The sequence below is a fragment of the Pezoporus flaviventris genome, unplaced genomic scaffold (assembly GCF_033815535.1).
Source record: "Pezoporus flaviventris isolate CSIRO_AGI_PZ_B2104156 unplaced genomic scaffold, CSIRO_AGI_Pfla_v1 ptg000191l, whole genome shotgun sequence".
NCBI classification, from domain to species: Eukaryota; Metazoa; Chordata; class Aves; order Psittaciformes; family Psittacidae; genus Pezoporus; species Pezoporus flaviventris.
The window spans coordinates 1,346-12,017 of record NW_026892739.1 but is presented as its reverse complement, the minus strand read 5'-3'; the positions used below and the strand labels follow the sequence as shown (position 1 = coordinate 12,017).

The following is a 10,672-nucleotide window of genomic DNA, read 5'->3' as shown; positions in this document are numbered from 1 at the left end:
AAATGGCTTCAAACCATAAAGAACCCAAGGCCAGAGGCAGGCACCATGAACCACAGCAGACCAGGTCGTGCACAGCATTGACAGCCAGGGCTGGCTCTTTTTAATTGGAGAGACAAAAAAAAAAACCCAAGTTGGAAAATACAGCCATTGAAAAGACAACGAATTAAGAAACATGTAAACACAGCAGAGGCTTAATCACAGGTTGCACTGCTTGGCTGGAGTACTTGCACACTGCCCCTGCTCCAGCCTGCCTGGGCAAGAGGGAATGAGCCAAAGGCTGAACAGAACCCTCAGGGGCCACCACTGCTCCAGTGCTGTCTGCCCCTTACACACTAAGGAAATGCTCTTCTCTCCTACCTGCAGTGACCTTATGCTTCTGCTTCTCTCTGAAGAGGCTCAGCACTTCTGCTCCACCCCAGACAAACACAGGGCCTAGTGGGCAACAGGTTGAATGGTCCATTAGATGAAGGAAAAAATGGGAATCGTTTCTACATTCTGGGTCCACAAGTAGGGACACGGGAGAGGGGCACAGAGGAGGGAAAAATCAACCCAAACGACTCATGCACCTTCTCCAAGTCAACCCTCCCTAAGTGGTGAGCAGTTGGTGAACAGAACTCTCCCAACTGTGCCTTGTTATCCCACATCCAGTACTGCTGCTGTTCAGCCAGTAAACAAAACACTCCTGGAATGCAGAGACACCTTCATCCACGGGGTTTCTTTGATACCATGTGGCCTACAAGCAAGAGGAATAGGCAAGGATGGGAATTCCAGGTGGGATGGGAGCCGAGGGGAAGCTAGAGGGGGGTGTTAGGGTACTGCTGTGCTCAGCTAAGCCATGGAAGGATAGTCTGCTATCCCCAGAGGCTCCCACTGGGAGCTTCACTTGTCCCTACAAGATTGTATTGCCACAGCACAGGTTCCCCCTACACAGAGAGGGAGAGTAAGGAGTAAATCCAGATTCCATTGCCACCGGGGCCTGCAGCAGGTCCCCACCCTCTGCCCTGCCACAGGGCAGTTGTCTGACGCCAGGAACACCCAGCTCCAGCCCACGGCACAGCCCTCTCATGGGCAGAAAGCAAGCCACATCTTCAGATGAGAGCAGCACATGGTGAGACACAGCATCGGGCAGGGACGAGCTCAGTAGTGTCCTCTACAACAGCGTGATCTGTCCAGCTCCACTGACAACCACAGCCTTGCACGTGGTGAGTAAAAGATAACTTACTTTGGCAAGCAGAAACACACATTTATCACTGGAATACAGTAGCTGTCTTAGTACATAAAATGCTCCCCTTCCCACCCAGGCCCCGCTCCCTCCACCAGCACTGCTCCACTAAACAAAGCAGAAGATACCCTAGTGAGCCACCAACTCACAGGGAAATCCAGGCAAATCCCACTCAAGAGAGCTCACATCCCAGCATTTCCTGCAGGCTTCTCTCTCTCCATCTGGGAGGAGGTCTAGCCCCCTGCATCCTCAAAGGGCAGCTAATCAGGGTGGATATTCTCCAGACTCCATCAAGTCTACAAAGCCACATCTAATTGTTAATGGAGGAATGACTCCCTTCTGGGAATGTTCTCATGATTTCACTTAGCTGAAGACTAGGAAAAGCTTAATTCAGGGAAGGAAAAGCCCACATTCAGGTTCTCAGTTCACAGCATGACCCTCAGACCTTCAAGCTCAGACCTTAGGAATGTGCCTCTGGAAACACAGAGCTCCACCATCCTTCCAGTTGCTGCTTGGCTTCATCTTGCAGCACACACAAGCCATAAGCTTCTTAAAACCATCTCATCCACTTTCTGTAATTCCTAACCCTCATCCCACAGGCTCAAGGAAGCAAACAACCGTACACACGTGTTTCTATACTGCCCTGTCTGTCCCTACTACAGACTGCTCTGCCACAAGGACACAGGAATGAGCAGGACAGCGTGTGCACCGTAAGTCCACTCCCAAGAGAGACCCCATTGATGTCTCACACCCCAAAAGCATCCTTGAGAGCTCTCCAGGCTGCTCTGCAGCAGCAGCCAGAGAGGGGCACTCAGGCAGGTGCTGGGACAACACTAGGAAGGCACTGCTCTTGGCCAGGAGCCTTCTGCCCCCTCCTGTTGCCCACTCAACAGCACTGGCACCTTCACAGCTCTGCCCAACCTGTGCCACCTCCTCCTGCACTCTCATGCCTCGCTCCCTCCTGCCAGGCACAGCTCCTCCTTGCCACGACACACAGGAGCTCCACGGCAAGGCCACTGCAGCGTGCTCAGTGTGGCTGAGTCAGTGACATGATACAGCTGTTTGTGACAAGGAATCTAGCATGGAAAGGAAGGGGAGACAGCAAGGGGATAACACTCAGCACTTCAAGAAGGTCACACCTCAGTCCGAGTCCCTCCTCTACCTTCCAGCTAATCCCTGTGTCCTTTTCCCTCGTGAAGGTTTCAGAAAGGCAAGACAACATCCATCCTGCACAGCCCCAGAGCAACCTCCACCCCGCTGGGACGCAGCAGCAGATGTGGCCTTCACTTGCTCTCTCCCTCCCCGCTGCCACACCAAAAGGGTCTCGGGGCAGAGAGGAGATCAGGCAGCGCTGCAGCCTCGGGGCACACGCCTCAAAGCAGCCAATCCCAGAGGAATGTCGTTGACTGGGAAGCACTGAGGCACCTTCAGCTCCGCAGCACCAGTGCTGCAGCTCGCTCTGCCCTCCCATCCCTTCCCACCCTGCGAGTCCTTTGAAGAAAGGAATTAAGTCAAAAACGGGTATTTGTTTTCACAAAGTCTCTCTAGTGTTTTGTCCTCCTCCTCCTGCTGCTGCTGTCCCTCTGGCTCCACAGCAGCATCCTCTGCGTGGCCCCTCACTGCCGGCCGTTGTTCTCTGCAGGCTGGTTGGGGGTCTTGGCCTCGGGGTGCGAGGAGGTCCCCTCAAACCGCTGGGAAGCGATGGCTGCCTGGTGGGACATGCTCTTCCTCACGATGTCTCCTTTCCGCCAGAGCACCACCTCCTGCAGTAACACAGCCAGCAGGCCTGGTCAGGGCTTGTGGGGCCTCCTCCTGGCCCCAGCCAGGCCCAAAGGCTGAGCCAGGCAAGCAGTGAGAGCTCAGCCAATGCTGGCATCTTCCACCGCATGTGTGCATGAGGTTATTTGCAGCCTTGGTATGTTTGGGTAGAGCGCTCCTCCCCAGGGTCTGAGCACACAGAGGCAACCCACTGGACATCTAGGGCAGCCATGGGCTACCGCCATGGGCTACCACATTGGAATGGGTAAGGTGAGAAGCTCCACCATGGGGCAACAGTGGACAAGAAATCCCAGTTAGGCACCTGCTACGCGCACATCTGACCCACGTGGACCACTCTTTGCACTCTCTCATTGGTATATGGGTAGTGGTATATGGAATATCCTTATGGCTATTCAGTCAAGAACATGATTCTCCCCATGGGAATCCCAAATTCCCAGAAGGTGCTTCTAACACTGGATCCCAAGTGACAGTCCCCAGGTCCGAGAAGAAACCCAGCTCTGCTCCTCACCTGCTGTTTGAAGTAGCGCCTCTCTTCCTCATCGATCAGCACCAGGTTGAGGTAATAACGCACCGAGAACTTCTTATTGATGTCCCTCATGGTTGGAGTCAGCTCATAGCCAGCCAGGAAGAGCCTGATGGGAATGGACTCCCCTGCGAAGTGCACAGAACCATCAGCACAGGCAGAATGCACAGCTGTGAACTAGGAGAGCATCAGCAAAACACCTCACTAGGCCACAAACATCGTGACCACCTCCACAAGTGGGGTAAGATGAGCAAGAAGATCTCGACGCCCTTCAGAAACCCATAGCCAGATTCTGCCCTTGCTGACAGCTACTCCACCTCCACTTCTAAGAGCATGGGACTCGCTGTGACCTTCAAGACAGCACTGCAGGAAGAAATGAGTAAGGTGCCATTTTCTCTGGCAGAGGAGAATGTGGCACAGGAGACTGGCACGGAGCTAGAACATCATCTTTCTGCTCCAAGCTGCAGCAATGCCAGTTGGTGGCCCATGCCAGCAGCGAATTTACATCTATTCCACTGCTTCAGCACAAGACTTAAGTCATTGCAACTCATTATGCCTCAGTTCCTCCTCATCAGATCAGAGAAGGAAGGGGATCATATTTAACCACCTCTGGAAACTGCTGTGAGCCCACCAGTGAAACAGGAGCACACAGATCCAGCTGAAGATACTGCAGGACTCCTGTTCCCATCCCAAGAGACTCCTAAGAAGAGGAATTCCAAAGGGTTCATCTGCCTTCTCACCTCTCACAGGTGCCCCATCCATGATCTCGTATTTGGCTATTGTGTCATTCTCATGATAGACGTTGGGGCCGGTCCCTGTTGTTTCTCTCTTGATGATATCTATCTCCATGTGCTTGATCTTGATTCGCACCAGCAGGAAGTAGATCTTGCCAACAATCACATCTTTTAAATGATACCTAGCATGTGAAGGGAGAAAGCACCACAATCAGTATCTGCACCGTGACACCAAAGCCTCCAAATCCAATCTTTTAGGTCAATTAAAAGTAACCCCAGTATTACACCAGAGGGAGGTCTGCCAGCATCAGCTGGGAAAGGTGCATCAAAACTAGCTTAAAAAGAGCTGTTCCCAACTCCTCTGCCTGAATTAATGTCCCACTTCAGCCGCACTGACTGGTAAAGAGCAGACTTGATACTTGGAAGACACTTGGAAACACTGATCTTGCCAAGGATAATATAGGGAACACGAAGTTACTGCAGCAGCCTCACTCTGCTGTGCTCCAAGCTCAGGGAAGCCACAGCCTCCCACGCCTTGATCACAGAGATGTGATCCCCCACATCTATGGGGCAGGGTGAGGAACCCCCAGATCCTCAGCAGGATCCAACCTGCCTTGCTGGAGCACGTGAACACAAGACTGCCTTTGAGGATCACACACGTGCCTCAGGCTTCTAACCCAAGCTGTCCCCTGCAGCAGATGGCTCCTCACAGCCACTGCCTGCTCCCGAGACACTTACTTGGACTTGTTGTACTCAAACTCAATGTGTAGGCAATCCTCAATCCCCACCTCCATCTTGATGGAGGAGTTGAGCTCCGGGTAGGTGCTCAGGGTGTGCACAACTATGTCCATCTCCTTCACCACGTCGTTCAGTCTGCGGCTGACGGTCGCGCGGAGGAAATACCTGCAAGGCCAGTCCCCTCCTGTTAGGGGGGGCACGGGAAGCAACAGGGACAAGCAGGGAGGGATGTGGGGCTGAATGGGTTGCACTGGACTAGCCAAGCAGTCTCACAGGTATCCTGGCTTCTGGAGCAGCCAATACCCCGGGTTGGAAAAGACAGAAGGGAATTTTCTAATGGAAAAGGCTTCCCTAAGCTTCCATGCATTTGTGAGCCTCAGCTGCCCGAGTATCATGGTGGAGATCCAAGTAACAGCTTGCACATGGTAAAACCACTTTTGCAAGAGATGAGATCACGCTGGTCTCCAGAGACACACCTCTTCTTGCAGGTCCCAACTTTCCAACCTCCCTTCAAGGGCCAGCGACTGGATTTCCAGTCAACTGGAGCTCCTCAATGTGAAATACATGCTGATAAAAGCAGAGCCCTCCAAGACAACTCAGCCCCACCAAATCCACTGGGAATGACATTCCAAGCTTGTAAGGATGTGTGGGAAGGGATGCAGTGAACACCAGCACCTGCACACTGCACAGAGCCAGGGCCTGGGCTCAGCATGAGGAGGGGACTCACCGTAGCTTCACGTTCTGCCCCGTGTAGGACTCGTAAGGCTTTTCCACGTGGGTGAACTCGAAGTCAAACGTCTGTGACTGAGTGAATTCACCAGGGCGGGCCAGGTCCTTCACCAGGGACACGAACTCGTGGTGGTTCCCTCGGTCATAGTAGAGCTCTGGGAAGACAGAAGGGCAGGGTAAGCTGTGCTGCTCCATCCCGCAAAAGCAAGAAAGGCAGGAGATGTCACAGGCCCTGCAGCAGGAAGAGGTCTGTACAGCCTCACCAGCTCCAAATCAGGAGCTCACCTTGCCTCAGGGACGTGGGTCACCTCCTGTCAGTATTAATTAAGACTGGCTGAGAAGAGGGGCCAGTGGCTCCTGCAATATTCCAGGGAAAAGGCATTGCCACTGTAAGGAGAGGAAAACGCCACCACTGCTTCTCTGGAACAGCAAAGTGACCGAGCAAAATCAAGGACTAGGAGGCTTCCTGCTGTTCCTGCTTATCCTTTCACGACAAAGAGTTTGAGTGGTCTTGATTCCCACCAGGGAATAACAGTGGAGACTGTCACCAATCCTGCAGTAAGCCAGCACTCAGTGCATGACTGCCAAGTGTGTGGGGAGGAGGTTGAGTCAGGTGCTCCACCAGTCCCTGGATAACACATGAACACTGATGAGAGAAGAGCACTGCTCAAACCAGCTCAGGTAACCAACACCAGCCCATTGCTTCAGTTTCCCCACAACCTTCTTGGGCATGCAAGAAACAACTGCAGGTCTCCTCACTTAATGCCCTTTCACAAGTGCTCTTCTCCTTTAGGACAAAGCCACAGAAACATAAAGCGCTGCAATTTGCATTAACAGCTGGGTATTACAGCTGAGCATCAAGGAAACCTGCCCTTCCCAAGGCTGTGTGAGCACTGTTCCTACCAGACACCCACACAGGCCTTCCAAAAGCTAAAGCCTTTGCCGGCCTGATAAGGTGAGATGAAGAAACAAACCCCCAAGTCATCAGACAGTCACATGCCCAAGCTCACTGTCAGCACTAAACTGTGCAGAGAAGACTTCTAAGAAGGATTAGTAGTGGTCAGGAACAGTTGTGAGACTCACTTCCCCACTCCTTGAGATGCACAGCAAGACTCCAGCTTATGATTTCTGCTTCATACACCCCTCTGCTCACCCTGTCTCCATAATGGAAGTATTGGCACTAAGACACCCCTCACTTAAGCTAAACAGTGAGTGCCATCAAGGCTGGGCAGGCAGGTGACATAAATAAAGCAGCTCTCTGCATTGAATACAGGTCCACAGGGAGGGAAGTGCTTGCTAACGTGACAGGAGGGACAGATTATCCCGCCACACAATGCAAAAAGCAAAGGCTGAACTTAAAGCAAGGGGAGGCAAATGTCAGTGCTGCCTTGGAGGGGCCCGGGCTGGCACTTTGCAGCCTTAAGTGGAGGAAGGATTGGTGTTTCTCACACTTCAGAAGACATTAGGATGCCAAACAGGTATAAGTTGTAATTGCAGGTTTTCAGGGCTACAGGGTTTCCAGGTTAAACAAAACCATGCTCAGGACACTGCAAAATGAAATGTTAAATGGGTTCTGTGCTCACCAGTGGCCACACAGGACAGTGTTCACAGCCTGGACCCTGGTCTGGAGCACCCGTTCTTCCCACTACACCTCTGTCTCCCTACCTCTATGTATGGTGTGGATACTGACCTTGTGACAATGGGAAGCTGGAATATAAGGCAGGCTGGTTTGAGATGGAAAGGATTAAGGTGGTACACAGTTCAGCTCTTGAATAAAGTTGCCTGATGGGCAAAAAGAAAGGGCTTGTGTGTGGCCACAGCACCTCCTACCATACCTGCTGGGGTGATAATGTGACTTCAGAGCCCTTATTCTAACCAGGTGAGGCTCAGAAATCTTCCAAAATGGGCAATGAGAAGCAGGTGAGGCAGCACAAAGCAGAGAATAGAGCAGGAAGTGAAGTTCATGCTTAATTTCCACTGACAATCATCAACAAATGGGCTCCCTCCTGAGGAACAGGCTTAGCTACACCCTGTTGTTTGCAGGCTCTCCTACCGGACCTCCCCTTCCCTTCCAAAAAGCAGCATTAAGCACAAGTGAGGCCAGCAAAATCATCCAACACCAGCATCAGGGTTGGGTGGGGAAACCTCCAGCTCACTTGCCTACAGCACATGATTTGCAATGCAGAGGCTGCAGGCCCACAGCTCACACAGTGGTTCTGGGGGTCAAAGTGCTACAGACACCAAATGCAGCTGCATCACCAGGAATACCAGCACAAGAGGGACGTGGAGCTGCTGGAGAGAGTGCAGAGGAGGCCATGGAGGTGCTGCGAGGGCTGAAGCTGCTCTGCTCTGGAGCCAGGCTGAGAGAGCTGGGCTGGGTCAGCCTGGAGAAGAGAAGGCTCCTGAAGGGGAGACCTTAGAGCAGCTCCAGTGCCTAAAAGGTGAGATGATGATTCCAAGATCCTGAACTTATTTTGGGGTGCAGGGATGAAACATGGACATCTCCACTGGGATCCAGGGTGGGTGTGGCAGCCACCCTTCCTCTGAGAGAGCAGGAAACGTTCAATCTGCATTGGTTACACACATGGATAACCACGAGTTTTGAACAACTTGAAGCCACCCAACCAACCATGCAGGGGCACACAGACATGCACTCGAGAAACAGAGTCAAAATGGAATGAGCCATGCTGAAGAGAAGGCATCAAGAATTCCAGCCTGGTTTGGGGTGGAAGAGACCTGAAAGCTCACCCAGTTCCAAGGGCAGGGACAGCTTCCATTGGGCCAGGTTGCTCCAAGCCCCTGTGTCCAACCTGGCCTTGAACACTGCCAGGGATGGGGCAGGCACAGCTTCTCTGGGCACCCTGTGCCAGCGCCTCAGCACCCTCACAGGGAAGAGCTTCTGCCTAAGAGCTCATCTCATCTCAGACTCCCACCATAAGAAAGCTCATTCACACGGGTCAAATAGTGAGGAACAGAGGTTGCAGAAGCCCCTGGGATGGATGGGCAAAACCCACCCAACTGACCACCCTTATTTTGCTTCCCAAAGTGGGTGGACAGACACCCAAGCAATGCCAACAGCAGAGCCATTCTGGAGAATCGCATTACTGGGACGTGCAGGCTCAGCCCTGCACCTGCAGGAGGTAAAGCAGGCACCACCCCCTTCCAAAACACATGCATCTGCGAGCTGCAATCAGTGCCCGAGCAGAGGCTGGAAAATAGGACGAGGAAATAGGGAACAATGACCTGGAAAAAGGCTGGAGCTCCCTCCCTTCACCAGGGTACCCACCTCCAGCAGAGGATGGACTGCCTGCGTGCGGCCATAGGGATCCGCCGGTGGGCAGGAGCACAGCCCCACCTCCACACCCCAAGGCCCAGCAGCATGCCCAGGACCCGTGCTACGGAGGTGAGGGGAAAGGGAGCGCGGCTCAGCGGGGCCTCACCGATCTGCCCGATGAACTCCACTTTGATGCCCTGGTGCTCCAGCCGCTTGTTGGGGTGCTTCAGGGTGAGCACCACCCGCCCGGACACGGTCTCCCCGTCGTAGAAGAGGAAATACTTCTCCTTCTTCCCTTCCTCCGTCTTGTGCTCCACCCGCCGCCGGCTCTCGCCGTCGCTCAGCACCAGCTCCAGCTCCACGCTCTGCCCGAACCCGAAGAAGCTCATTGCACCGGCGGATGGGGCGGGGGGGGGGGGAGGGACGGCCCGGCCTGGCCCCGAGGGTGAGAGGAGCGGAGAGGGTCTGGAGGGCGGAAGGGGCCCGCAATGCGGCACGGACACGGGCGGCGGGACCCGGGCGCCGCTGGAGGGAGCCCGGGGCGGGCGCGGCCCCGCGGCCCCTCAGCCCTCACCGGGAGCGCGGCCCCCGCCTCACCGCCGGCCCAGGCGCCGCGCACCGCGCATGCGCCGCCCGCACCACGGCGCCCCTCACCGGGAGCCGGGCGCAGGCGCGCTGAGCGCGGCGCTGATTGGCTGAGGGGGAGAGGCTGCCGCACGCCATTGGCTGGTTCGAAGCCGGGCGGCGGTGGACGGCGGGACGGTGATGGCGGCCGCGGAGTTGGTGCAGGCGCTGGCTCGGTGCAGGCTGCAGGAGGTCGGATCAGGTGTGGGACCGGGACCGTTCTGGGGGGGTCTGCGAGGGCCTCTGAGGGGGTCTGCGAGGGCCTCTGAGGGGGCTGCGAGGGCCTCTGAGGGGGTCTGCGAGGGCCTCTGAGGGGGTCTGCGAGGGCCTCTGAGGGGGGCTGCGAGGGCCTCTGAGGGGGGCTGCGAGGGCCTCTGAGGGGGGCTGCGAGGGCCTCTGAGGGGGCTGCGAGGGCCTCTGGGGGGGGCTGCGAGGGCCTCTGGGGGGGGCTGCGAGGGCCTCTGGGGGGGGCTGCGAGGGCCTCTGAGGGGGGCTGCGAGGGCCTCTGAGGTGCATGAGAGCTGCCAAGGTCTCCTGTGGGGAGCTGGAGTTGCTATGCACATACGGTGCTTATACACCACCCCCCACCCCCACCCCCCCGCCTTTTATTTCCCCTTAGTTTGGGTGGACGCAGTCTGGGATCTGGATTTCACTGAGACCGAGCCCCTGGATCCCAGCATTGTAGAGGAGATCACCAACGATGGACTTGATGTCTTCACCTGTCTTCACCAGGCCCTGCTGTGGTTTGCTGATGAGAACCAGAAGGAGGTGAGGATGATACTGACACCATGGAGGTGGGCCCTGGTGCTGTGCAGGTATTCAGGGCTGTCCCACCTGGAAACGTGTAAAATGCTCTAAGGCAGCCCTAAGTAATCCTTGTCACATGTGCTGGAATGCTTTGGAGGGAAGGTATTCCCATGGGTAAGAAATACCAGATCATATATAGTATAACATCATGTAGACTCTATATAGTATTATATACCACAGCATAATTGTGAAAGTGTTTTCACACTTGAAGTTCAACTGTAAATTCCTGCCCCTGGGTCAGG

At 54.8% G+C, this 10,672-nt stretch overlaps 1 protein-coding gene across 1 annotated transcript; it reads right to left on the bottom strand.

The window, feature by feature from the left end:
- Nucleotides 1-68: 68 nt before the first annotated feature.
- On the bottom strand, nt 69-9,624 carry LOC133262149 (vacuolar protein sorting-associated protein 26B). The gene is made up of 6 exons (XM_061441093.1): nt 9,166-9,624; nt 5,724-5,880; nt 4,997-5,161; nt 4,265-4,440; nt 3,510-3,652; nt 69-2,985 (listed from the first exon to the last, which is right to left on the bottom strand). The coding sequence occupies exons 1-6, from the start codon at nt 9,386-9,388 to the stop codon at nt 2,839-2,841; spliced, it is 1,011 nt and encodes a 336-aa protein (XP_061297077.1). The 5' UTR covers nt 9,389-9,624; the 3' UTR covers nt 69-2,838.
- Between the last annotated feature and the right edge of the window lie 1,048 nt (nt 9,625-10,672).

Excerpts from the sequence above, each read along its gene's own strand:
- LOC133262149 (XM_061441093.1), bottom strand. The coding sequence starts at position 9,388 with ATGAGCTTCTTCGGGTTCGGGCAGAGCGTGGAGCTGGAGCTGGTGCTG. Across the intron at positions 3,653-4,264 it reads GGATGGGGCACCTGTGAGAG|GGGAGTCCATTCCCATCAGG; the intron begins GTGAGAAGGCAG and ends TGCACTTCGCAG. Across the intron at positions 2,986-3,509 it reads GGCGCTACTTCAAACAGCAG|GAGGTGGTGCTCTGGCGGAA; the intron begins GTGAGGAGCAGA and ends GTGTTACTGCAG.